General features: G+C 39.7%; 1 protein-coding gene across 7 annotated transcripts in view; it reads right to left on the bottom strand.

Moving 5' to 3' along the window:
* Positions 1 to 999: 999 nt before the first annotated feature.
* FRMD4B (FERM domain containing 4B) overlaps positions 1000 to 27880 on the bottom strand; it is a 321458-nt gene continuing 294577 nt past the window's right edge. For 3 of the 7 annotated variants that reach the window (XM_049097560.1, XM_049097556.1, XM_049097561.1), the window contains 12 exons: positions 25084 to 25160; positions 23277 to 23415; positions 22658 to 22799; positions 21658 to 21791; positions 21442 to 21561; positions 19924 to 20152; positions 17335 to 17391; positions 15233 to 15380; positions 12513 to 12632; positions 10792 to 11603; positions 7228 to 7360; positions 3021 to 4124 (listed from right to left, as the gene is read on the bottom strand). In XM_049097560.1, the coding sequence (XP_048953517.1) occupies positions 3956 to 4124; positions 7228 to 7360; positions 10792 to 11603; positions 12513 to 12632; positions 15233 to 15380; positions 17335 to 17391; positions 19924 to 20152; positions 21442 to 21561; positions 21658 to 21791; positions 22658 to 22799; positions 23277 to 23415; positions 25084 to 25160 (2280 nt within the window). In that variant the 3' untranslated portion in view covers positions 3021 to 3955. Of the gene's footprint in view, positions 2989 to 3020; positions 4125 to 7227; positions 7361 to 10791; positions 11604 to 12512; positions 12633 to 15232; positions 15381 to 17334; positions 17392 to 19923; positions 20153 to 21441; positions 21562 to 21657; positions 21792 to 22657; positions 22800 to 23276; positions 23416 to 25083; positions 25161 to 27880 lie in introns of those variants that run through there. The other 4 variants (XM_049097558.1, XM_049097557.1, XM_049097559.1 and 1 more) reach the window with 2 other exon arrangements.

Below are 27880 nucleotides of genomic sequence, written 5' to 3'. Positions count from 1 at the left end.
TCTGAATGCTCTGAAGGACTAGTATTTGAGGAAACTCTTTACTCTGAACCTTTGTTCCTAAGAACAGGCCAAACTAATAGTTTGAAACAGTTCTGGAATCTTTATTGCTTGTAACATTAAGCTTTTAGGAGTACAAGAAAGAATTCTGTAGAATTTTCTCAAATATAGAAAAAATATGAACAGCAAGGAAGGTGAGGCAATTTAAAAAATCCACCTTGTAAAATAGACATTTTTATGAGGTAGATCAATATATATTGATACAGAGAGGCCCAAGATATGTAAAAAAAAACCCCTAGGTGTAAACTACTTGTAATATGATGCTGAATTAAAAAAAAAATTACTGTGTGCATAGAAGAAAATGTGAACTAATAGAAAATAAATGAATAAATCTTACATCTGCTTACATTATGCTCCCAGGGCACAGTATTGTTCTTATGTTATCTATTTGTTTTATGTTTGAATTTGAATTTTGTTTGAATTTAAAATTTTTATCAGGAAGATATGACATCTTACAGTAGGAAACAGATCAATGGGTTATGTTGAACAATTTGCCCCTGTCACGTTTTGGTTATTAATAAACATACCAAAAATGTGGTTGAAAGCAGTTTTCCTAAAAAGATATGGGGAAAAAATTATACAGCAGGCACTGTGCTTCCATTTCTGTACCTTCTTAAACCATTTGGGAGCCAGGTTCCATATCTTCTCTCAAGGTGCACTTGTCATTCTGAGCATTACCTTTCTTGAACAGGAGAAGGTTATTTCCATCTAAGACACTTGCACGGAAATATTAAGTTCTTCCTATATTTCATTTCCCATTCCCTTCTCCCCATTGGGCAGGATAAAGAGATGTCAGATGAAACATTCTCTTGAATTTAAAAGACCTGTTTGCCAGTCTGCAAAACTAGGATGAATGACTCGTTACAAATAAACAACATTCGCAAGATTAGGAAGCCTAAAAATTCACATCTGTCATCCTCCATGAGGCAATAAACTACCGTATTTCATCAGTTCTAAGACAACTTTATTGTAAGACACAGCATTATTTTATGCAGCACTAAGAAAGAAAAAAAAAACACTGCCAATTCATTTAGAGCATGCCATCAATCAAAAGATGCATCCCGATTTCAAAGATGTAAATATGAAAAAAAATGTGCATCTTGGCATCTGTAAACTATGGTAATACTATGACTAAAAACCTGCAATCTTGTCCGATATGATCACTTGAAGTAGAGCACTTTTAACAGCTTCGTATGAACCCTGAATGTAATGGAAGAACACGTAAACATTTTCAGTAGCACACCTTCGGTTTATTGACCTATGTAAAAAAATAATAGGTCTTAAAAAGTCAGAACAGTAAAAGAATATGCAAAAGGGTATTTCTGTTTCTAGAAGGCTATACAAATATGCAAAAAGGAATAAGTTACTTTTTTTGCATGTCTTCTTTTTTGTTCCAAATTTTCCCTCAAACTTCATATTTAATGATACAAATGACTAAGGACCAGTTTAACAAATCATCTTTATGCATATATTACATGCTTTGGAATATAGATAGAAAATGTTCCAAAAAAGTTGTTCAGAAACTTCTCTATTCACAATATGAACACGAAACCTGTATAAAAGGGAGGGGGGAGGGAGCACCTTTTATGGAATATTGAAGCAGAGTGAAGATGACACAAAACAATCTGGAATATGGAAATATTTGTTTGTTTTTTAAAAAAAAACACTATAATAAACCATAGCTAATTAGTTCTTCCAAGTAAAGTATGAGGTAGTTTTAGCCTCATAATTAAATCTACTGCAGCTTGGAGTTTTTTTGCTTTCGTCTCTTTAATGACTAATCTTGTTTTTGTCATTTGGTGACTTAGAACCCCCTGTGGAATCTGGACAATTTGCTTCCTTTTCTAATGTTCACCATTTTAAGGCACGCAATTCATCTAAAATGATGTGGCTTTTGTTTTTTCATTTCATTTTGTTTTGGGTTCTTTCTGTATTACCTTAAAATACTTTTTCAAACTCTCAATTATAAAAACTTTCCATATCAGGTCTGCCATTTCAAACGGCAGCCAAATTGGAGAGTTACCAGCCCGAATAATAACCCATCAGGCCACTGGTGTACAAAGGAAAAAGGAGCCCAGTAATATTGTACCTTAGAAAATTCTCCAAGCAGAGTTTGTCAATTATTCAGTGGGCTGCTTCATGTTCCCCAATCTGCTACCATAAAGTTATATTACAGGATGCTACGGCACTAAGTCTTTCCAGAACCCATTTTACGGTGCTTATGAAAACCATCACTCTTTATAATCTGCTAAAATCCTTTACACTCATCCAGAACTTCATGAAAATCCAGCCTCTCTTCAAGTAATTTTCCAATACTGTCTCAATTGTCCACGGCCACGTAGAAATAGCATGTTATTCTTCGCTGGCTCACAAATTCAAACTTTCTGAAGGTGAACAATGTCTAAGGAGCTCCTGGTTTCCCTTTTCTCTTCATTCCGAATTGTGCTCTGAAATTTCCTGTCCTTCTTCCCTACTGGAGACCCTGAACGCACTTGTCACAGTTTTGTGGTTTGCCTTCAAAACTTTTAGTCCCTTAAAAAAAGTGCTTGCTGTTGATACAGGCTGAGTCCTTTCTCGGCCACGGTTCTACCTTGCTCTGTTGGGTTAGTGCCCGGAGTTTGAAAGGCAAGTCGTTCAGGGACTCTGCACAGCCTCAGCGTGTGATTCACTTCCAGGGCAACTGAGTCCTCTCTTCGACCTTCGATGCCTTTAGCTTTCTACAGCCGAACAGCTTTCTGGGAAGACGAGCACATTCTGCAAGGCACACTAGTGTGAGAACGCAGTGCTTGGTCGAGAGATCCAACTGCAGTTCAGACTAATGTTCCAGGCTTTGAATCTTCATGCCAAAAGAGCCTCTGCTCCCTGCTCTCCAGGCTTTCTTCCAACCGGCTTCCATCTGTACTGTCCAGTTGACTGATCTCTGTGTACTGTCTATTAAAGGAAACCAGAGAAGTTATTATTTGTGGTCATTTTTACTACCGGAGTACAAAGATTACTCAAAGAATTGGTAGAAAGCACTGTCAAGTCAAAGGATAATGGTGTGTGTGTGTTCTTTCATTGTCCTGCTGGCGCACTGTCAAAAAGGTCCATGCAAGGTGCCCTGGATTCTCTAGAGAGACAGTCCTTTGTCTCACTCACATTTATCATTGATCAGGACCCAGACTGTGGTTAGTTACATGTTAACTTGAAGGTTTTTTTATGTCTGGAAGAAATACAAATAACTTCTCTCTAGTATAAAAAGATCATGGTTATAGCTTTATTGCCCCATAGGCCATTAACTGGTTTTTAAATTTAATTTAGTAATCTCATGCCAGCATTTTATCTTTCAGTGTGTTGAATTTCGTCTTTTGAATTCTCTTGGAAGCAGCTTTACCATTCTGTTAGTTCTCTCATTGATGAGTTAAATAAGGCTTTGACACAGGCCTATTTTCTCTTTGGGTGGGAGTCATATTTTGAACTTAAAAAAAAAGTCTACTTTTGACAGCCGCATTTTAAGTATTCTTCAAATTAAGGGAATATACTAGATGCTTTCCTAAGGGACAAAGGAATATAGTTAGAGGAAGGCAGGGGCACTCAGGGACACATGTTACATCCCTGGGGTATATGGGTTGATTGTAAATTGGAAACAACACCACATACAACAATCATAGGCATATTTGGAGGGGAGAGCCAGAGGAAAGCATTCTATTACACAAGCCATTCTAAGAAGCAAAACCTCGTTCCTGCGAGAGTCATTTAGAATAGGTTAGATAGTTAGTAGGTTTCTTTTTATTTCAAATTTCTTTAGTAAAGATGATTAAAAAGTCACTGGAAGGAGAGCTTTGGAAATAAATAGTATACAAAACCAGGTATTTAGTGTTTTCATCTAATATAAACACAAAATCAGATTTCCATAGCTTCACACATCAGCCAGAGCAAGCAAAGTTGCTGCTACTACACAAGATGCAACACCCAGATCTGAAGGGCTATACTTACTACCGCTGGCTACACTTAGCAAAAGAGCACTTAAAACTGATCTCATTTCTGGAGATGCAACCATTCTCTGGGACAGAAGCCCTCGGTTTTGCCTAGTGTAGGTCGAGTTAGATGGGGAAGAGGATGGGAAACGGAAAACAGGAAACGAAAAAAAAAAATTACTTGAAAAAAGTTTGCATCGCAGAGCCAAGAATCTGAGCATATTATATACCAAGCAGCATAAGAGACTTTGGCATTTATAATTTTAGAAAGTTTATGCCACTGACGATTATACCGCACCACACTTGGAAACAAATTTTTATTGGTAAAAACGTGCAGGTTTCTGTAAATGTTAAGAGCCAGACCCTCTGGGGAAAAGGGTCTTGAAATAATGGGGACTTCATTTGTTTAAAAAAAATACTCAAATCTTTAACTTCAGGGCAGATCTAAAATTTTTCTTTCTTTCTTTTTTTTTTTTTTTTTTTATTTATCTATTCATGAGAGACACACAGAGAGAGAGGCAGAGACACAGGCAGAGGGAGAAACAGCTCCATGTAGGGAGCCCTATGTGGGACTTGATCCTAGGACTCCAGGATCACGACCTGGGCCAAAGGCAGGTGCTAAACCTCTGAGCCACCCAGGGATCCCTAAAATTTTTCTTTTTATCTTTATCTTGAAACCTAATCTCTCTCTTATTTTGAAAATTATGTTTCCATCAAAAATAACACAATTTCATAGCAAATTTCTAAAACTTGATGGATGGCTGTTATTATACTTGCTTTGTTAGTAGGTCAAGTTAAATTGATCACTCTGAGGTATAATAAAAGAAAAAAATCCTTAATAGACTAATAGATGGGAATAAGCACACCCGTACCTTGCTGGGAGGGTCAATTGGCAAATCTTTCTGGAAAGCAAGGGCTTAAAAAAATACACTTTTCAATTTAATCCATTAATTCTACTTATTGGAATGTAACCTAAGGCAATAATCTGGAATTCAGACAAACGTTTTGCACAAAGAGGTCAACAGCAGCATTACAATAAAAAAGGAGAAAATCTAAAAACCATTCAAATTCAAAATAATGGGAACTGTTGAATAAAGTATGGTATATTTATTGAGTGGAATATCATGTTGATCACATAAAATAAGGCTTAAGGTATTTTTAAAAATATGGGAGCATGTCTAGTGTTGCAATATTAAGTAAAAAAAAAAAAAAACTGGGATGCAAAAGTTCCTAGACAATGAAAGATGTAAAATTGCACATAAGGTTATCATTACAACCAGGTTAAAAATGGATTTGGGAAAATGGGGGGATGTGTCAAAATGCTAATAGCTTCCATCCCTAGGTGGTGGGATTATGGGTAAATGATTTCCTACTTATTTATCCCTTTATCATTTTCCTAATTTTCCACAATGAGCTCATATTATGTGCATGTGAGCATACACAATAGGGATCTTTAAATAGTTTCTAATTTCCTGTGGATTATCCCCCTCTGACATCAGACTCCATGTCAAGCCGTCTTGGGCTGGCTGAAATAGATAGGCACACTCGGTAAAAACAGATTTTCTTTAAAAATGTTTAGTACTTCCTGAGTCCAGTGAAAGTGGTGTCAAGGATCTTCAAACTGTCTTACGTGCTGGGCTTCTTCTATCATTTCTAACGCAGTCAACGAAAAAGAAAGTAAAGGTATACAAACTGGAAAACTATTTGCAAGTGAATTCTACAAAATGATGAGACCCGAATTGAAAAAGTGCAGCTCTAGTTTTGGGCCAAAGGCACTTTTGTTCTCGCTCTTAACTCATTTGCAAGCATTATTTACAGAAATCCAAGCTATTTGAAATCCCCTGAGGTATATTTTTGCTTAAATTCTATTTTGAGCACACCCTTTGTTGAGCTGAGACAATTGGCCTAATAGTTCAAGCCAAGAAAAACTCTTCTTGCACAGGGAGAAGAAAAATAAGACTTTGGGGGTTGACTACCTCCAATTCGCTTGTTACAGAGTACTTTATTAGGAAATTACAATTTCACTCATATGTGGAACTTAAGAAACAAAGTGGATAAACATAGGGGAAGGGAAAAAGAGAGAGAGAGAGAAATGCAAACCATAAGAAATTCTTAATTGTAGAGAACAAACTGAGGAATGATGGAGGAAGGTGGGGGGGATGGGCTAGTAGGTGATGGGGATTTAGGAGGGTACTTGTGAAGAGCACTGGGTGTTGTATATAAGTGATGGATCACTGGTTTCTACTCCTGAAACCAATCTTACTGTATACACTGACTAACTAGAATTGAAATAAAAAATTGAAGTAAAAAAGAAAAGAAATTAACCTCTCAAATTCATCAGGATAGACACTTTTATAAGTTATGGTCTGTGGCAGTCTCCCTATGGCCAAAGCGAGTTGACCTAGAGCAAAATTAAATAAAAACAAACAGAAAATGTTCTATTTCTTAGCACGATGGGTGTGAATTATATTCTGTGCAAAGTGATAGGGAGAAATGACCTCTTCAAACTTAATTCCTCCTACATATACAAACAAGTGAAAAATGTGAAATGTGGAGTTAGCAATCTTTTTTTAAAATTGCATTTTAACAAATTGTTCTTATGTATTTCCTCCAAATGTTTACAGAGGACCACGATTACAAACAGGACAGCTGGCTGTGTCTGTAGCTTCTTAGTGAACACAGGGTCAGACACAAAAAGGCAGCAAATGTTTGAAATCAAGCCCACCAACTGTTTATGAGGAATTTTGGTGCGAACAGCCTTTTCTGGAGTAGAGATATTTTTCCTCCAAGGTTCCAGAAGAGTCTTAAATGGATATATCAGCAATACAGTTTAGAGTACTGCAATTAAAAAACCCTTCAGGTACAGAATTTAATGTACAGAAGACAAGGAACAGAATCAAGTTGGAACAATCTAGATTAAGAGTCAAGAAACCTTTTCTTAAAAGGCCAGATATTTTTGGCTTTGTTGGCCACTCAGGCTCTGTCACTAACTCCACTCTGCCTCACAGTGCAAAAACAGCCAGAGGTAGTATGTACATGAATGAATGCGGCCGTTTTCCAATAAAACTTTATTTACAAAAACCAGTGGCAGCTGGTTTTGGCCTGTAGGCTATATATAGTCTGATGATCCTTGGGCATTATAAAGTAAAACAGAATTCCTCAATTCTTCTGACCAGGAACAGGTTACCAGAATTTTGGAGCATTGGTTTCTCACCTGCCTGGGGAGGGCAAAGGATTATAGATGTTGCCATAGCAGCTGGTGTAGGAAGAATGTGCCGGGGTCTCGTATTCAGATAGCCCTATAGCTATCTGGGTCCTCCAGTTCCCAGAAGCATTTGTAGAAGATACTAGAAATAAAAATGGAAAGAGACAAAATTAGTGGGACTATTCAAAATGAAGACTGTTCAGGCCATTTAGATATATATTATAATCATCTACGTGCAGAGATCAAGAGCCAATGTTTATAATCAACAGAGTTCCTATTTCAATTTAGTCACTTATTGGCCGTGTCTCTAGGCAAATAGTTTATTCTCTTTAAGTCCCGGTTTCTTCACCTGTACAGTGGGGGTAATCATGCAAATATATCCTGTATAGGGATGATACCATGATTAAATCAAGTTATATGTGAGAATGTTTAGCACTGTGCCTGGTATAGAATATGTACCCCCCAAAAAATGAGAACTAATGATATTATTAATGAGAATAAAGTTAATTGAAAGGCATGCTATGGGACGCCTGGGTGGCTCAGCGGTTGGGTGGCTGCCTTCGGCTCAGGTCGTGATCCCAGGATCTGGGATTGAGTCCCGCATCGGGCTCCTGTGAAGAGCCTGCTTCTCCCTCTGCCTATGTCTCTGCCTCTCTCTCTCTCTCTCTCTCTCTGTCTCTCATGAATAAATAAATAAATCTTAAAAAAAAAAAAAAAGAAACGCATGCTATAAGAAATAACCTCAAAGACAAGGAGGAAAAAAATTCTTCTATATGGAGAGGATCTCTCCATTCTCGCTATGGTGGCTGGATAGATAAGGCTTTATTTGTAAAGATAAGATGACCAGTTTGAGTTTCCTGGAGGCTTTTGGAGGAAAAGCACTCCACAAGTTGATCTGTTGGGACATGACTTGTTCCTTGACCCAAGGCAATACCAGCTTTTAGCAGGATCAATGCATACTTTTCACCTTAAACAAAAGTGTGCAGGTGAAGGTGTAGGGAGAGTAATTAGGACAGAAGGACATTAGTTCTACTGAACTGGAACAAGACAAGGGTATGATCTGGAGCAAAGCCCAGTGAATGTCTCACTCCAGGGCGTTGCTGTCCTCTCTAAAACCAGTCTTGCTTCATGCCGAGGATATGCAAGGTGACCACCATGTCAAACTGATGGTCCAACACCAGCACCGCTCATGGAGCCTCCCAGCTCTGCTCCATTTCCTGCTCCTGGCAGCCACCTTCCTCCTCTTCTTTCTCAGACCCACAAAGCCCTTGTGACCAGCGTACTACAGATGCAAAACTCATCCGTAGCCCTGGATGCTGTGAGGTTTTGACTCAAAGGTGTGATCCTCTCCCTTTGAGTTTCCAAGAACGTTTCATAACTCCGAGTCAGGGGGCTATGAGGCTTGGTGGTTGTGGTCAGAGCTGGGAGAGAATTCCCACTTGAGCACTTACCAGGTTTGGGGCTTTGGGCGGGGTCATTTCAACTCTCTAAACCAGAATTGCCTCCACAGCAAGATGGGGATAATAAGAACATACGTGACAACAGCACTCACTATATAGAACTGTTGCGTGCATTAAATGGGAGAGTGAGCATGACGCACTGAGCATGTGGTGTGGCCCAGGGTAAGCTGCCAGGAGATGGTGGCTGTCATTACTACTAAAACTGAGTCATTGGGGTGCCTGGGTGGCTCAGTGGTTGAGCATCTGCCTTCAGCTCAGGTCGTGATCCCGGGGTCCTGGGATCGAGTCCCACATAGGGCTCCCTGCAGGGAGCCTGCTTCTCTCTCTGCCTATGTCTCTGCCTCTCTCTCTGTGTCTCTCATGAATAAATAAATAAAATCTTCAAAAATAAATAAATAAAACTGAGTCACCAAGAGAGTCTTTAGATGGCTGGAAGGGACTACAAAACCTGACTACTTTGGCATATAACAGGAAACTTTCCATGATGCATGCCTGTTGTAATATATTTCTTGTAGCTATAAAATGTAGACAGGAATGAGGAAGATTCCAAAAGGGAATTTTCTTGAGGAACTCTAATTCCAACCCTTTAGTTCTTTAAAATGTAATGCTTTTTGGTCTGTGGGGCCAAATCCTACAGCTCCCAGGCAGGCTCCTACCTGTAAGCATTAACTCCATTCTTAACTTTGCTCCAGACACTGAGCCACCCTCCAGTAATGCCATGGTTTCTGAGGTACACCTGCTGCTCTCCAGCCTCACTGTTTAAAAAGGCAGGTGCTTTGATGACCATCCATCCATATGCATCTCAGCCCTCCTTGTTTGGTTCTTTCTTTCTAATGTTCTCCCCATGTTTTTCTGAGAGATTTTTGTGCAACTCCCTGAACCTTAGGGGAAGGAAGGCATTCTCTAGATCTGAGCCATAAATAACAAGGAATAATGACAGGAGCCTTTTTGTATGTTCGGTGTGGTAATAAATGGGAAAGCCCTAGCGGAAGTCCAAAGTCCTACACAGAGAGAAGAGACCTTAAACCCAAACAGAAATCTCCATGGAAATGCCTCTGGTCAACAAGCTTAGGAAACTTTTAAAGGCACAGTTTTCACAGACTACTGTGGAGTGATTCAGGAACCCGGTGCTATATCTTACTAAGGGGTTATTCTGAGAGAGGGGGCAAGAACATGTGACCTCAGGTTGCCACACAGTTCAAGAACACATTCAGTTCCAAGCTCTAAAATTGCTGAATTTGTATACATTCCTCTAGACTGAGCTCTTCAAGGCCAGAAGCTGGTTAACACTAGCTCCTCAGCACCCAGGATATGCCTGCTTGCTTGCTGAATAAATGCAACCAGAGGCAGATACTCCTCTTTCCCTTTACTTCTCTACTTAGAGTAGGTCACACAGCTAGGGGCAGGCAGTAAGTCCTCCATGGATTTTAGTGGACTGAGGGGCAAAAGTCACTGCATGAGGCAACATGTCTAGCCAAAATTATCTTTGAAAATCCCGGAAATCAACCCTAAGGTGAAGTATATATGATTACTGAGTTGAGTCAAGGCATGCGAAGCACTTAGAACAGTGCCAGGAACAGGGCTTACTAAATACTACCTCCTAAAAGAACTATTAGGAGCCTCCCATTGCTACCTGCACATTCAAAACAAATTGCCTTTAGACGATCAAGTTCCTGGTGGTGAACAGGGTGTATTAGGATGTTAGGATGTATAATCCTAATGTTTTCCGCTTGCCTGGCGGATTTATTCTATTTTTTTAATACATCAAACATCAGTGACTCAAACACTTTTATGAAATGTGGAGAACACACAATATTTGAAAGCCCCTCATACAGGGCAGCATACAGTAGGTACTCCATGAATGTTTGTTTGATTTGAATCTACAACTTGCTCCACTGGACTCCTGTAAACTGTGTTCTTTGGAAAGCTGAAAAGAAAGAGCTGTTTTTAAGTTGGAAATTCTTACTGTGTAGGCCCTACTGAATGGCTACTAGTGTCATGACTTTGGGTACTAGTCCCATAATCCCTGAGGGGAGTGGTTGGGGGGGAAGGTGGGCTGGGGGACATGAGGTAAATTTGATCTGAGAATCAGGTGCTTTCGCAGTATTCTTACCTGAAGAGTAGGAGGATGTTCGACTGCTGGGAGAGCAGGGTACTTGCAGCCCAGCAAACCCCAGGCATCTCTGCGATCCCCTGTCTGAGTCAAAGCTAGTCTGTGGGCTGTGCCCCTGATCCTTTTGCCCAGAGGCCCGCTGGTACCAGCCACGCAGGTGCTCCGCAACTAAGGCCTTGTGGATGTTTTTGGTGATGTGCTCCGACTTGGCAGCAGCCTTCCGGGGCAGCCGGAGAGTTGCATATGGGTTATGGGGCACCCGGTCGACCTCATCTTCATGAAAGGACCTGCTATAGTCCCTTTGGCGCTCGTATCCATAGTGTGCTGAGGCCCGATAGGAAGGATTGACACTGTACTGTCCCTCAGTGTCGTTCTCATAGACGTAGCCGCCACTGTAATACAGATCACACTCTGCATAGGGCGTGTATCCAGCAATATAGTAACTAGAAGAAGGTTGCTCCTGACTCTTTGTGTAGACGCCATTCCTCATACTATCCTTTTGTGCTAGGTTGGGCATGCTTCCTGAATTTGAAGTCGAAACGTTCTGTTTCTTGGACCTTCTCCGGCCCCTGGCACGAGTGTCCAGAGTCTGGGTGGTGTAATAGGGGCCGGCAACGGGCGTCACGCAGTAATACTCTGTGCTTGATTGGCTGGTGTAGGAAGACCCGTCATCCAGGATTTCTGTACTACTGCTTCTTTGGGATTTGGAGAGGGAGAAAAATGGCTTATCATTGTCCATCTCAGACAGCAGGTGGGACTGAGACTCAAGGCTTCCACTCCGCTGGCGGCAGTGTTGGGCTGAAGATTCGGGTCTGTGGGAGGAGCAAGGCAAATTTGTAACGGAGGAAGAAGAAAAGAAAGACCAAAATTTTACAAATGAAGGATTTAATCACCCTTGGCCTGCCATAAAACTCAAGGTATCCAAAGCTGACTGTACAAGAGAATCCATTTTTCACATAATCTCTTGGTTCCCATACCGGTTTCACTGTCACGGGCCAAACGAGAAAAGAACCAGGTTCTAACAACTGTGCAATCCATAGCCTTACTCGAGAGTAGGGAAAATACACTGATGATGCACAAGTTGCATCAAAGCCTTCAAAAAAAAAAAAAAAAAAAAAAAAAGCCCAACTCATCTTTGGAGGTTCCTCTCTCCCAACAGGAGAGCAGGAGAGCAGGAGACAGACTAGGTGATGGCAGCATCACATGCAGGAGAGCCTGGCTCTGACCCCCGATATACTCGGGTTGAGTCATGGCTCTGCCTTCCCCCAGCTATGCAAGCTTGGGTAAGACATTTAACTTCAGTCTTGCTTCCTCCTCTGTAAGGTGAGGAGGTAAAACAGGATCTGGGATCTACAGTTAGGCTCGTTGTGCAGACTGAATCATATCAGGTATAAAAAAAGAGCTAGCAAAACCCTCCCCAAACACTTCAAAATGTTGCTAGTGTCATTATCTTCACCCTCACCACCAAATAACAAATGGTGATGTCTGGTTGGGAAAATTAAGGCACACAACCCCAAAAATCTCATATCTACCCAGCAAAGTATATTTTTAGGCATGTTTTCATTGCCAATGCAGTTGAACCATTAAGTAGAAAACACAGATTCGTAACGTAGTCCTGTTGGGTAAGGACCCTTAAAATGATTAAAACACACAACAAAGTAGAGTGAAACCTTGAAGCAAAAATCAACAGAGTTGAAGTAACTGGAAGGAAGCGCTCTTACTCCAAATGGCTGCTGCTGTAGGCGTTGCGGGTAAGAACTGGAGTGGTGGGCATGCTCCGTCCGCCCTGGGGCCGCCGATCCAGGGTTTTGTAAGGGCTGCTATGTGTCGACAGCATTTCCCTGTGAGGGTAAAAAGAAGAATTTAGGAGGTGATGAGCCTCCCAGCATCTCTGGCAAACTTGTCATAAGCTGATTTGAAACTTACTGGAAATCAAAGGAAAAGACATAGGAGAAAACTGGGAAGGGTGTCTTTGTGGTTAAGTATCCTCATATGACCTACATGAGTTTTAGGGGAAACACAAGTGATCTTGCTGAATCATAAATATGAAGGAAAAATTTTTTAAAAAAAATTAAAAAGAGTATACTGAATAAAAGAGATTAAAAGCAACTAGAGCAGAGTTGGTAAAGCCTTTTTCTATAGAGTTTAATAGTAAATATTTTTGGCTTTGCCGGCCAGATGGCCCTATCTTGACTGCTCTACTCTATCCCTAAAGTACAAAAGCAGTGTAGACAACATGTAAGTGAATGGGGGTGGCTGTGTACCAATAAAGCTTGACTGTGGCTATGAAAGTAAAATATCATATAATTTTTCACATCACAAAATATTATTGCTTCTGATTTCACCTCCAACTATTTAAAAACATAAAACCCATTCTTAGCTCATGGGCCATAGGAAAATAAGTTGCACAATGGATTTGGCCAGTGGGCTACTGTTTGCAGGCCTGTGAGTTCTGCAAATCACTTTGTTGGCTACCCAGCACTTACCCAGTGAGTGAGAACACAGTTTGAAGTTAATTTTTTAATTAAATGTGATTCTGATTACATTTTTACTTATTACAGAAGCATGTCAAGTCCCCTGCAGAAAATTTCAGAAGTGCAGATAAAAAAGAAAAAATTTAAAGTCTATAATCTGAAACTTCAGATACAAGCGGTCAACACTGAGTATTTTCAGATGTTTTTACTAAGCATATTTACTTAAAAGCATTTATAGTTTTTAACAACAAAAGAATAAGATCTTACCCTATATTCTCTTTCAAAACTCATATTTAAAAAACTATACCTAATGTTTTGTGTTGGTTAATACTCATCTACAATGTTATTTTAATGACAGCATAGCATTTCATTATAAGGACTTATGATTTATTTAAGCAATCCACTAGTTGAGCATTTGGGTTATTTTCATTTTGTCACTATTGTAAACAATGCTATGATGAGCATCCTGTAGTTAATTAATTCAATAGGAAAAAGTCCTCTAAGTGAAATTGTTGGATCAAAGAGCAAACCCATCTTTAGCTATTAAGGAAGTAGGTATAATAATTTTTAAGATAATGATTTCCAGTTATAATTTTTCCTTCTGCTGCAATAGTTTTATTTTCTCAAATATAATAAATATACTTGTCCAGGGCTGTCCAATGATGGAAATGTGCTATATCTGTGCCAATATTACAGCCATTAGCCTACATGTGCCCATTAGCACTTGAAATGTGGCTAACATGATTGAGGAAATGAATTTTTAATTTTATTTACTTTTAGTTGACCTGGCTGGCACAGCTCTGGACACTTGGATTGGTATTGTTTAAGGCAACAGTTCTAAATCCTAATCTAACAACTGAAGCTGATATGTAATAAAAGTTGTCATTGGTCTTTGACAAACGAGGAATATAACAAAGTGCTAGTTGTATTTTTTGTAAGTGAAGAATTATTTAATCTAAATAATCTTCCTTTATTTTAAGGCTAATTTTTACCTCTGCTGAGATGAAATATGACATATTGGTAAAAATCACAATATAGGCTTTGGAGTCTGGCTATGTAGGTTCAAATCCCGATTCTAACATTCATATGAACCTAACAGGTTATTCAAGCTTTCTGGCCCTCAGTGTACTTATCTGTAAATGGTAATGACAGACTCCTAGGATTGTGGTACAGATTAAAATTTATAGTTATCAGACTCCTAGGATTGTGGTACAGATTAAATTTGTCAATACATATTAAAGCACTTTGAATAGCATCTGACATATAATTAGCATTCAATAAATGTTAACTTCATTTTATTATTATGACAAGGACTGTATTTTTCATATTTACATGTCATTTTTTTCATGAAATCACGGTATTGTTTATTTGAGCATTCTGATTACATAGAGCAAACATTTGGCAATCCTATCTTGGGTCCTTTTTTTTTTTTTTTTAAGTAGTATTGATCCATGCAGCCAAATTCTGAGAATCACTGGTCTGTCATCTTTTTAAGATCTGGTGTTATTGCTTGGATAACATTTACCTGAGACATTTGAGAAAAAAAGTCATATTATCTATTTTACAGATTGAAACTGAGTTGAAGTCTCATTTGAAAGATCAGAAGTCATTTCTGTCACTTGCACTGACAGAGTTGTTTTAAGAACAGTTTTCTGAGAGCATGGGTTATGAAATTGAACTTTGGGCATCATATCCAAATCCAGATTATAAATAATGCTCCTAGAACCTAACATAAATCCAACAGACTTTAAAATATAGGAAGCTGCTGAATGCTTTGAAAAGATCTCTTAGGAACACTTGCACTTGTCATCAACTACAAATAACAAGGGTTAGTTTCTATGCTTCGGTTTTACAAGATAACTCCTTCTGAAAGGAAAAATAGGATAATGCCCCCAAAAGTCAACCATTTTGGAGGAAAGATCTCATGGCTGGGAGGCATCTGCCTTATTGATGATGTGACTTCTCACCTGGACTGCCTGGTATCCACAAACTGTTCATTGACGGATGACTTTCTGAAATGGATTCGTTCAATACCGAGAGACTTAGGGGGAAGAATTCTTGGAGAATGAGGTACTGAACTTGGTCGCTGCCCAGCAAGAGTGAAGGTGTCATTGGCTATAAAAAGTAAATGAATGAATGAATAAGTAGGTAGGTAAATAAATAAGTTAACAAATACTCTGCCAGCACTCCAAAAAACAAATCAAAAGAGCTGGTGAACAAAGTGCTTTACCAGAGATGATATTTTTAGAGGTATATTATTTTCAAGAAATTTATTTTTATGTTTTATAGACTTAGAAAACACAAATTACTGGATACAGTTGACCCTTGAACAACACAGGTTTGAACTGTGTGGGTCCACTTATATACGAATTTTTAAAAATATAAATATAGTACACTAAATGCATTTTCTCCTCCTTATGATTTTTTTAAAAGACTTTATTTTTTATTTGAGAGAGAGAGACCACATAAGGGGGGGCATGAGAGGGGAAGAGGGAGAGGTAGAAGCAGACTGTCTGCTGAGCAGGGAGCTCTGTGTGGGGCTGGATCCCAGGACCCTGGGATCATGACCTGAGCCAAAGGCAGACACTTAACTGATTGAGCCACTTAGGCACCCCTTCCTTATGATTTTCTAATAACATTTTCTTTTCTATAGCTTACTTGACAGTAAGAATACAGTATATAATACATTTAACATGCAAATATGTATTAATTGATTATTTAAGTTAAAGCTTCTGCCAGTAGTATGCTATTAGTAGTTTAGTTCTGGGGGAATCAAAAGTTATACTCAGATTTGACTCTGGGAGATGTGGCTACCCCTAACTCCCACATTGTTTAAGGATGTGGGGCCTGAGCCAATTTTTTCCAGTTTAGTAGGTACCACTCTGAGCAAATAAGCTATAAATCACTCAGGTGGAATGGGTGCTACTATAGGTTTTCTAGAGTCACATTAAAAGAAAAGCCCCAGTGTGTAAAAGGCCAAAAGGAAGCTGGCCTGTAAAGTTGGCATGGATCACTTTTGTTCACCTTTCAAGTTGTCAGGCCTCTTTAGGTGACCAGACACTCATCTTGTCACTGAACATGATATAACTGATTTATGCTCAGTCATTAGAGACTTGTTATGTCTCCTGCTGACATTTGCATTTTCAAAGAGGAAAGGTAAGCATGACCCAACTTCAGCTCAAAGGAAGAATTTTGGAATGGTGGAATTTCATGCACCATAAAACATGGGGTGGGGTGGGGATGAGGGAGATAAAGCAGTATGGGTTAGAGGCTTCCCGGAATTCCTTAAATCATATTAGACAGATAGCTACTCTTCTGCTTAAGGACAAGGGATTACAAGGAAGTACTCTACCACGCAATATGAAATCCATTCCATCATGAAATGTGTTGAACAAACAAAGGCCATCACAACAGATAAGGTCTTCCTCTATGAAACCATTACAATGATATGTAACCCAATTTCTTCCTGAGGAAAACAAACCCCTAGCCATCCAGGGATAATCAAAGTCTACACTGTGTTTCCTGGTTTGAGATTAGACTCCAAATATGTAAGATGTCACCATTGGGAAAAGCTGAGTGAAAAACTCGTATTATTTATGCAACTCCCTGTGAATGTGTAATCACTTCAAGATAAAATGTTAAAAAAATCCTCCAGAGGGGCGCCTGGCTGGCTCAGTCAGGAGAGCATGCAACTGTTGATCTTAGGATCATGAGTTCAAGCCCCACTTTGAGTGTGGAGCTTACTTAAAACTAAAAAATAAATAAGTAAGTAAAAAAAATGCCATTAAAATATTCTACAGAGCCTCACAAACCCTTACTGAGAGGCTGCTCAGTCATGTAATAGTATTCTGATTTCCTGAGGTCACGTGATTTGTATGGCACTGTATTTGATGATGAGTTAACTTGGATGGAAGTTAATCATAATCTCCTTTCCCCAACCATTCTGCATAAGGGTAACTTAGTTCATTCTACTTTTCCCAAAAGAATAACACATAGGCATTACTTAAGGAAATTGTCTTAATATTTCAGAATATATAACATTTTGAAATGAAAAAGAAGAGCTACTTACAATCATCATAGGTGGTAGTGTCAGACAAGGAGCTGCTCTCTGAGGGGATTATGTCTTCTGTGAATAAAAATACGTGCCTTTAGAATAATGGGACATTTATACACCTACGGTGAATTTAATACAGCAATTCTCAATGGAGTGCATCTTTATTTTTATTTAGTAAGTATTAACTAATTACAGTGCATTAAGAATTATTAATGATTGTAACAATGGAATCATTTACTAGTAAAGATATAAACAAATAAACAAATAAAATCTTTTAAAAATGGAAGAGATTTCAAGGAAATTTTTGTTTTCAACTAGTTTTCAATCTAGCTTCTACATAGGATGAAAACTTTACCTTATACATTGAGGGCGCACAACCAATAAACAGGAAAGAAAAATCATGCCACTCATGTCATAAATGCTAAATGTTAAAATACACTTGAACCCTCATTTGAAAATCTACTGTTAGTTTAAGTTATTTTTTGGCCCCTCCCTGAAGAAAAGGGACTTTCTTAATAGGTGAACACTTTGTGGTGGACAAGCTTTTCAATTAGACCTGGGTTTCTCACATGGTACTACTGACGTTTTGGATTGGATAATTATTCACTGGGGAGAGCCGTCCTTTGAATTGTAGGATCTCCAGCCTCCACCTAACAGCAGCAGTTTTGACAACCAAAAATGTCTGTAGATGTTGCCAAATGTTCCCTGGGGTGCAAAATTGCTCCTGGTTGAGAACCACTGAATTAGACAGACCTGGATTCATATCTTGGTTCTGTCACTTACTAGCTGTAAGATCTTGGGCAAATGACTTAACCACTCTTAGCATCACTTGGCTCAACTACAATGGGAATAAGAGTAGTAAGTAGTATGCAGTGCTAAGTGAGCAGTAATTAAAATAATGAATGTAAAGCTCTTAGCCCAGTTCCTTGTACAGGACAGATGCTCAATAAAAATTAGCTATACTTATTGCTTTCATTACCTAGACACAGCATTCTGTTGGTTGGAAATACCCATAATATTCCTAAGTATTACTGTTGCCCATCAAATGTTAAAAAATGTATTTAGTAATAGGAGTCATCTCAGATGTGTTGATTTACCTTGGTCAATCATTCCATACACAGGGTCAAGTCCTGGCAAGGTTATAGGCAAATATAGCACCTTAGTGTAGGTTTCAATGCCATCATGAAGGAAATCTCTCCCATCTGATCTCAAATGTTAATCTCCATCAGAGCTGGGCAGACTATCTCTTAATTGGACACACAGTAGAGTTTGAAGGCAAGGTGCCAGTGTAGTCAGCTGTCAGGCACACTTAAAAAAAATCTACCCAATATATGCTCAACCATTGGCACCATCTGCTGCCCAAATGTCACTCATTGTAAGGGAGATCGCTCAAATCTTGCAGTTTGGGGATGAATGGGCCACAACAAATGGTTATGAAAGTTAAGTACACTGCTAATCACCCATTTCTGCAGGTCCAGAATGTAACCACCTCCAAGGCCAACTGGATTTCTCATTCGGAGTCAAAGCCATCCTAAATTCTCCAGCTGTAGCTGAGGAACACTTGTGTGTTGATGTCTGTGCATTCACTTTCCAAAAGCCATATCTCTGCTATATAAACCATACCGCCCTAAATCCGAGTAGACTCTAAACCTAGTCACCACATTTTATCCAATCTGACATATATAATTGTTTTATGTCTCAATGAAAAAAGAAAAAGTATTGCCAATTGTAACTGTAATACACCATCTAGTTTAAGAATTATTCAAATTTCACAGATGTTTAAATGTGAAAAAAAAAAACAGTCTTGGAATCAAAGAAATATAATCATATTTCAACCAATGATGAAAGCTGAAAACCATGCTGATAAAGTAAGGCCAACTGGACTTGAAATCTACCTAAATGAGATTTTCAGTGTACTTTTTCCTGAATATGAAAGTCTTAGGTATATAATGTTGAGAATTTTAAAAATATAGAGAAGTATTAAAAGAAAAATAGGTTACTTGAAATTCCACAATTGTGTTTTGAAATATTTCCCAACCAGTTGTTGTATGTGGATATTTATATGATGTCAGGATTATGTTGTGGTTACAACATAATGTCCTGCTTTGTTCATTTCATATTCTATCACAAACATTTGTCCACAGCTTTAAATAGCCTCCACAAATGACAGGAATTGTGAGAGCTCTTTTCACAAATGTTAGGTAGGTCCTTAAAAAAATGTACGGTCCCTGCATTAAAAACCTTTGAGGAGTGACTGGGTAGGCCCAGCTCCCATACTACCCTGTGCTGTCAACTATGTTTCTTGTGATGATATCAAGCCAGTTAAAGGTGGATTTGTCTTATCATGAATTAATATTGCTACGAATGCTCTTTCATCCTAAAAATGAAGGCAAAGCAATAGTATAGTATAAAAATAATGAGAATGTCACTGAAAACCAAATTTACACACTTGCAAGACTGACATTCCAAATCATTTTTCCCCTAAGGAACTTACTTTTAAATCTGTTCTTTCTTTTATCTCTCACCAAATGAACTGATGTGGAAATGCTACATATCATCAAGAAAATTGACTGTGTTACTTGAAAAACCTTACTTATTACGAACCTGGTAAAATAACTGTTGCTTTCTGGCTGGGTTTCTTTCCACATCTGATTCGGTATTCATTTATCGAGTTTTCAATCTCCTGAAGCTTTTTCACTGCATCCGTGTAATCTTGCTTTCGTTTTTTCTTCACGGTTTTACAAAGGTCTGGCTCATTGGCAAGCTTCTTTGCAGCTTCAACCAGCTTTTGCTGTATTAGGAAATTGCTCTCCAGTTCTTGCAAAGCAGGATCCTGCATTTATACAATGATACTGTTTCTTGTACATTCTCAAATCAGATGCTCTTTGAGAATAAAACCTTCTTAAGTTTACTGCATAGATATCTTCAAACACTTTTCTAGAAAATAAGACCTCTCTCATCCATTTATTTAAACTTTCTCACTAATCCAACTTTTTTCCTTTTAAAGAAGGCAATGGCCTTTCATTCATGTAGTTGGTTAGGTGAAGATTATATCTTTCAAGGAGAGATTCTTAACCCCAAATTCACAGACACAGAAGGTTATATTCACATACATAGCTTTAGTGACAAATACATTTGGGTTTGATTTCTCTTTCTGGTGGTTTCTGCTTCATGACCCTGGAAACACTGTTTAATTTTTTAATGCTGCAGGTTTTTTTCATTTTGCATCTCCATTTCAAATGGAGAGAGAACATCTACCTTGGAAAAATATGGCAAAGATTAAATGAGATAATATATGTCATTGCTTAGCTCAGGACTGGGTATACTCAATAAATTTCAAAGCTCAGGGGTGCCTGTATGGCTCAATCAGTTGAGGTACGACTCTTGATTTAGGCTCAGGTCATGGTCTCAGGGTTGTGGGATCAAGCCCTGTGTCTGGCTCCATGCTCAGTGGGGAGTCTGCTTGAGATTCTCTCCCTCTCTTTCTGCCCCCACTCCTGAGTGTGTGCTCTCTCTCTAAAATAAATAAACAAATCTTTTAAAAAATTGTGAACCTCACTCTATTATGGATGGAAATTGCTATGGTTTTCTACAGCCAAGATGGATAAATTCGGGCAATAAACATGACTAGGGCCCTACTATGTGATGACAGGCAAATGACAAAGTACACTCTATATTAGGACTTTATTATACCTGAATGCTGCACATGTATTATATCATTTACTACTTGTGTCCCCTAGCAGGAAAAATGAGGATTATCTTCATGGATAGGGGAACTGGGACCCGAGAAATGACCCATCAGAAAGGGCAATCTTATTTGTCAAAGCTACTTTGTTTTACGTGGAAGTGTCTAATACTGGAGTTAATTCTTATGGTAATGTTTCTCAATTTACAAACATTTGGGATTTGTTTAATGCTCTCTATATTTGGAGGAGTAAAGTAGTGAGAAATAACTCAACTGTAATTGGGCTGTGCCTGGAAGAAAGAATTGTTTGGACTATTATAGCACTCTTAAGTGGTGAGATAGAAATGTACAACAGGACTCAAAAACCAAAGGGACAAGTCAGCCACATTCAGCTGACAGCTTTTCTGTCCTGTTAATCGAAATGCTGGTGCTCATACCTCTTCACTGGGCAGTAGGTTGTCATCCAGTTTGAATGCGGTGCCTACACGCCTTCTGACCTGAGGCGGTTTCTCACCTACGTTCAGCGGATATTCCTTTGGCATTTTGCCTGTGAGCTCCTGTAAAACAGGACAGAATCAAGAAGGGGGATAACTGACACTGGCAGAGGTTGTCAAACACAATTTGAAGAGTCCCCAAAAGCAGAAGACACTCACAGCCTCCCGCAAACAGATCTTCTTAAGCTCCTCGACTTTTTTCAGGAGTTTTTCTTGCAAGAGCTTTTCCTTCTTCTTGAGCTCTAGGATTTTCTCTCTCTTTTGCTCCTCACTAACTTCTGAGTCTTGAGAACCTAAAGGGATTGGACGGGAGGGTAGGGAAGGTTTATACAATGCATGTTTCCTTCCTTTTTAAAGGACAAAGGATTTCTAAACCAAATCTGCTATTAAATAATAATTTATTTTTCTCCTTGTTTCTGAACATAATAAAAGGAAACTGGAGAACATTTTCTCATGCTTCTGGGCATCCAACAGAGTCTGGTAATTATATATACCTTCTGTATTTTGACTCCGTCATTTTAGAAGCAATGATAAAATGCTTAATGAAGGATTTCATTTTTCTGAGCAGGAGAGAAGGTAAGATGTTTCTTGCGATGGTTATTTAGAATGTCCTTGTAGAAAGCAAGGAAGCAAGGCAAAAGGAATGTTCTGTGCCTCAGATTAAGTTGACAATAGGACTTAGATGGGAAAATTCATTTGAGTTAAGTTACATATACTTGGTGATAAAGAGATTCCAGAATTTCTATAGAGGAAGGGTTTGGGGCAGTAATCACACGGGGAGGTAAGGTTGGGGTGAGGTTTGAAGCTTGTAATCATGTTTAACTATATATTAAATAGGGAATTAGACAACTGTCTGAATCAAAAACTAAATATTGGGAGAAGAAATTGATGGAATAGATGGGGAGAGAGTGTCCTTTCAAGTTACCCTGAGGAGTTTTACTGTCTTTGTACTATTGTTTATACAAACTATTTATAATTTAACTTTCTTTTTACCTTTTAAAATATTGGTTTTTGTTACATGCTGCTGGTTTTGATAGGCTTATTTATTCCCAAATTAATGGGCTTAAATGTATTTAAAAGTGGTTAATGACCCCCCAAAAAGTAGGTTAGGACAAAAAAGAAGTGAAATAAAGATCACTTGTACGTCCCAAAACGTTACCTGAAGAGATTAAACTGCCATTGCTTGCCATGATGAACTGACTTTTTGCCTCCAGTGTCACCATTTTGGAGACCCTTGGTGTTCCTGTCTCAGTCAAATCCATCGCGATGTCATCTAAACTCCTGGCTGAAGGAATTTTTGCCTAAGAGGTACGACAGCGAAACAGAATTCACTCAACTACACCTATTTCAAATTAATAAAGCAATTAAGTTACTATGGAGTAAGTCTGTCAACACGGAGGACAAGTTAGAATTTTTACATGCTCAAGTGACACTTCAGAAGGAAATAAAGTAAGACTTAAGTTTTCTATGGAAAATGTTTAAATACGCATGAATCTCCCTCCTGGTATAGTTCAACTATTAACTTCAAAATGTCACCTGTGAATATGTACACACATGCCAAAAAGTTGGCATGTCTTATAACTTTTAAATCAGGTTATATTATACTGCTCCCCTTTTAAGAGTAAGAAAAATTAAAACAGCAGTCGGAAAGTTTAAAAACCCAAAACTCAAAGAACAAAACCCATGTGCTTGTATCTTTTCTGAGAAAATTTAACTTCTGAACAGAAAGCAAATGAGGGAGGGAAGTCTGTTCCTATAGAAGTGCTCTTGTTACTTACTTTGCTTTGCTTCCGGTCCAAGTAAAACTGATGCTGACTAATTGCCATTACCCAGATGGACTTGATGAGAGAAGGGTTTGCATACCACGTTTGCACAAAGAGGCCACTTTGCCCAAAGGTTCTTCTTGACACAGAAATCCTGAAAGATTAAGGAAAGCTTTTGATGTATTCATCTCTAGTCCCAGCACAACACACAACATATCCAGTGAGGACTGTTATCACGAAGTATCTTCCTAATTGTTTCTCTGCTGCCACGCTCTGATGCCGACAGGGGCCAAGCTTCTTATTTTCTCCTTTTTTTTTTTTTTTTAGATTTTATTTATTTACTCATGAGAGACACAGAGATGGAGGCAGAGACATAGGCAGAGGGAGAAGCAGGCTCCCTGTAGGCAGCCTGATGGAGGACTCGATCCCAGGACCTCGGGATCATGACCTGAGCCAAAGGCAGATGCTCGACCACTGAGCCACCCAGGTGCCCCTCATCTCCTCCTTTTATGAAAAAACCAGTTGCACCTGGATAATCTCTTTTTTTTTGTAAAACTAGCATGTTCTAAAAAGGCACCCACATAAAAGCGATAAGAGCTCCTCAAATTAGGGGTGGTAGTAAAAACATTTACTCAAAAACCACAGGACATGTGACCATCACAATAGATCTGGAATCAATGTGATAATATTTCAAAGAGAAAACAACCAAAAGGGCAGGATCACCACCTTCCTGAAGGTAAAAGAGCATCTCAGATCTAGGTAGACTTGTGCAGCTCTGACAGTATCAGAGGATGAACATGATAGTGTCTACAGATAATGCAAGTCTGAAGGCAGTCCAGTGTACTTCTTATGCACCAGATAAAAAGAGGGGAGCAGGTCAGAAGAAGAGAGGGTAAATGGAGAAGGAAGTGGGGGCGAGCAGGCAGACGCTGTGGGGAAGGAAGGAGAAGAGTACGAATGTTCTTTGTAGGAATTTGGCTTATCTCTTGGCCATCTCTTTGTTACAGCTGTTTCCCTCATCCCTCTGATCTCCAAACATCCATAAATGTACCTGAAAGGCAAACACTGAGGACTGATAATGAATTCCTCTGAATAGCTCGGAGAGCCTACAATCCTGACTTCAGTCCGTGTTGATAACATGGCAACTGTTGTTTTAAAAGTGACCAGGGGGGCGCCTGGGTGGCTCAGTCAGCTAAGCATCTGCCTTCAGCTCAGGTCATGATCCTCAAGGGTGGGAGCCCCACATTGGGCTCCCTGCGGAGTGGGGAGTCTGCTTCTCCCTCTCCCCCTGCCCCACCCCCCCAACTCATGCACTTCTTTCTCTCTCAAATAAATAAAATCTTAAAAAAAAAAAATAATGTGACCAGGAATACCAAATTAAAATATGAGCAAAGGATTTGAACAGATATTTCTCTAGAGAAAATATGCAAGTGGCCAAGGAGCACATGAAAAGATGCTTAGCCATCATTAGTCATGAGGGAAATGCAAGTCAAAACCAAAAATGGGCTATCGTGTACACCAGGATGGCTATTTAAAAAGCAACCAAAACACAACTAAAAATAACAAGTGTTAGGAAAGAGGTGGAGAAAATGGAACCAAACACATTGCTCGTGGGAATGCAAAATGGTGGAGCTAAGGGGAAAAACTGTGACAGTACCTCAAAAGGTTAAAGCGTTAACATTGGACCTGGCAATTCTCCTCCCAGGTACATCCAGGAGAAATGAAAATGTGTCTGCACAAAGACTCGCACATGAATGTTCCTAGCAGCAATGTTATGCGGATAGTCTCCAGGACCATACACAGAAAAGGCCGTTATCCTCACCTCCGTGGATCGTGAACTTCAACAGCGAATTTTTTCTCACGGAAGTATAAGTTCTCCAGCTGTTTCCATTGGAATAACTAAGAAATTAAGAAAACAGAAAAGACGCACAGCTTTAATCAATGCTAATTTTTGTGAAATCTAGAACTCTGCTCAATCATCAAATGATCAAGAAGGTATACTCTGAAGCAAAGCACGAATATGTGATGCAGTCTTTTTATGAATCGACAACCTGAAACCATTCCATTCCTTTCTCTGACAGTAACCTTCACCTCACTAGTAACTCTTCCCTGAACGATAAAACCAGGCAAGTGTGGGGAACATGCACACTATTTTTCCTCTGACTCAACTAAATAAATAGTGAGGAAATCCTCACAGATTCCAGTAAGCACATGCTTTCTGATCAAAGATGTTGACTTCACATTTAAGTGGAAAGATATTCAAAGGGATGTTTCAGTAGAACCACAGATGAAATTTCAAAAGAATGCAAAGTGAAAGTAAAATGGAACCCCAAGCAGGAGTGATTCTCTGTGATGCCAGTTTCCCGCCTACAGGAGTTCCCTGAAACGCGACAGAACCCAAGCGCCAGGAGTTGGAGCAGAGGTGGGGGTGCAGGTAAATGTAGGGTTGCCCTCTTGGTTTCTGAGCTAGGGCCTCCCGTTTTTGTAAATAGAGCCCCCTTCTCTATTCCTGCGGCTGACATTCTAATGCTGCACTCGGTGTCATTTGCCGATGGGTTGGGAGAAAGGGAACTTATAAGCAACATTTGAAAATCAAAGAATTTGTGAAAGGTGCCCCATTCATGAGAAGGAGTGCCCTGCTGTATTTTCTGGGCTCACTCCCAGCCCCCTTGCACCGGCCTGAGCCTCAGCTTTTCCTCTCAACTTGGACTTTCCCAGTGCAACCTGTCCCACTACTGATGATTATTAGACTTTGGCTGGAGTTTGAAATTATGCTCAGAGAATCTTAGGGGAGGATTTTGCCTAACTGCAAAGCACCAGCAGCAGAACCATCTCCTAAAGCACAGGCACCAAGACTTTTCACGACCACGGGAACCTCATGTAAAGGAACAGCATGAACTTCAAGTTCCTATGCACACGTCACTAGGAGACAAAAGCATTCAGGCTGGACCCCCAATCCCAAACACAGTAAGAGAACACGCAGCCAGTGCAGCTACAACGATCACCCGGTTGGAGAGAGTTATTAGTGAGGCTGAAAGCTACATACCCATTTCCTAAAATGTCCGAAGGCTGGACGCTTTCATTTCTTTTAATCCAGGAGTTCCAAAAGTGGGACAGAAATGTGAGGGGAAACCCCCAAGGTTGGCTCTACCTCCCTGCTCCCAGACAGTAGCTCCGGTGAGTTCTGAGCGGAGTTTCATGAGACATCTAGGTGTAACTCAATTTCACAAACAGAGCCTCCCACGGCTGACACGCTACTGACATCAGCAACTCCAGCGAGTGACACCTCCCCAGTTCCACTCCTTCCTCTGATCGGGGACATAGAGGGCAAAGTGCTCACTGGCCGATCTTCCCAGAAGGGAGACACATTCTTTTAACTGGGGTGTAGCGTGGATCCCGATGATACCTCCTGGGGAGTAAGCTGCTTTGAATCCAGGCACAAATTTCTCGGGAGGCTGTCTCAGGGAGATATTTCCACTCCGGGTTTACTCACCCTGGGCATGAACAGGTTCTACAGGAAGAGCCACAATGCAGCTCAGCTGTGTTTTTCTTTGCGTCCATTCCCACACACATAAAAACCAGGGCTGGACTTGAAACATGATCTCTGAAAGCCACCACCTCCCCCTCTTATCACTTACAAATGTGAAATACTAGCGCTTTTGCCTCCATTCAGCGAGTCCCTGCATTGAGAACAAACATGCTCCCTGCAAGCGAAAACCCTACTTAAAGGGTGAAGGGCTTCAGCTGATTTAAAGAATTTGAAATAATTAGATAGCAACTGGTTTGCATAAGAAGTTAATGATATGAGACCGAGTCTTCAAGTCTAAAAGGCAAAAAGCCGTTTCTCTACCTGCAATCTTAAAAGTTTATGGAAAATGTGATTTCATATGTGTGCCTATAATAGCATAAGTGAACTGGAATGACACAGACTTACTTCGTGGTGGCCGTTGCCACTAGAGTGGGGATGGGGGAGTGTACCAGGGGTTTGCATTCCTGTTGTATCAACTGTCTTTTTTGGGGGGTGGGGGTAAGTTGCTTAATTTTTCTGAGTCTCAGTTTTCTCATCTGTAAAAAAGGAGCAATGCCTGCTTCCGAGGGTTTTGGGAAGGGTTCAGTGAGGTTACGTTTATGAAGCACTTAGCCCAGTGTCTGAATTACAATAAACATTCAGTAAGTGATAAAGCTAGTTGTAACTGTTATGAAGGCCTCTCAGTCCAATTCCCTAATTTTATCATGTCTTTTTGAGGATGGAAGACAGCCACTGAATAGCAGAAACAGAAGAAGAAACAGCTGCCTGGATCCCACATCTGTCTTTCCACTGATGAGACCCAGAAACTTGAGTTTTTCTGTTGACACATCAGGTTTCTGATTCTATGAGTTTCAGCTTCTGTAAAAACTGCTGTATTTCTGTTGATTTCATCGGTGGTTTCCTGATACACCCTCTGGCTAGGAAATCTGTTCACTGTTCCTGTATCGTGGAGGTCACAGAGGAGGAGGGAGGGGCGGGTCAAGGGCACGCCCACAGAAAGACGCAGGGCAGCAAGCTCCCTCCTGCCTGGGGTACCCAGAAAAGGAACGTGCCCTGGCATGTGCAAAAATGCTGAGGAGTATGCACCTGC

This window comes from Canis lupus, chromosome 20 (assembly GCF_003254725.2).
Source record: "Canis lupus dingo isolate Sandy chromosome 20, ASM325472v2, whole genome shotgun sequence".
Taxonomy (NCBI): domain Eukaryota; kingdom Metazoa; phylum Chordata; class Mammalia; order Carnivora; family Canidae; genus Canis; species Canis lupus.
Note: the sequence above shows the minus strand (reverse complement) of the source record. Positions and strands in the feature narration are given on the sequence as shown.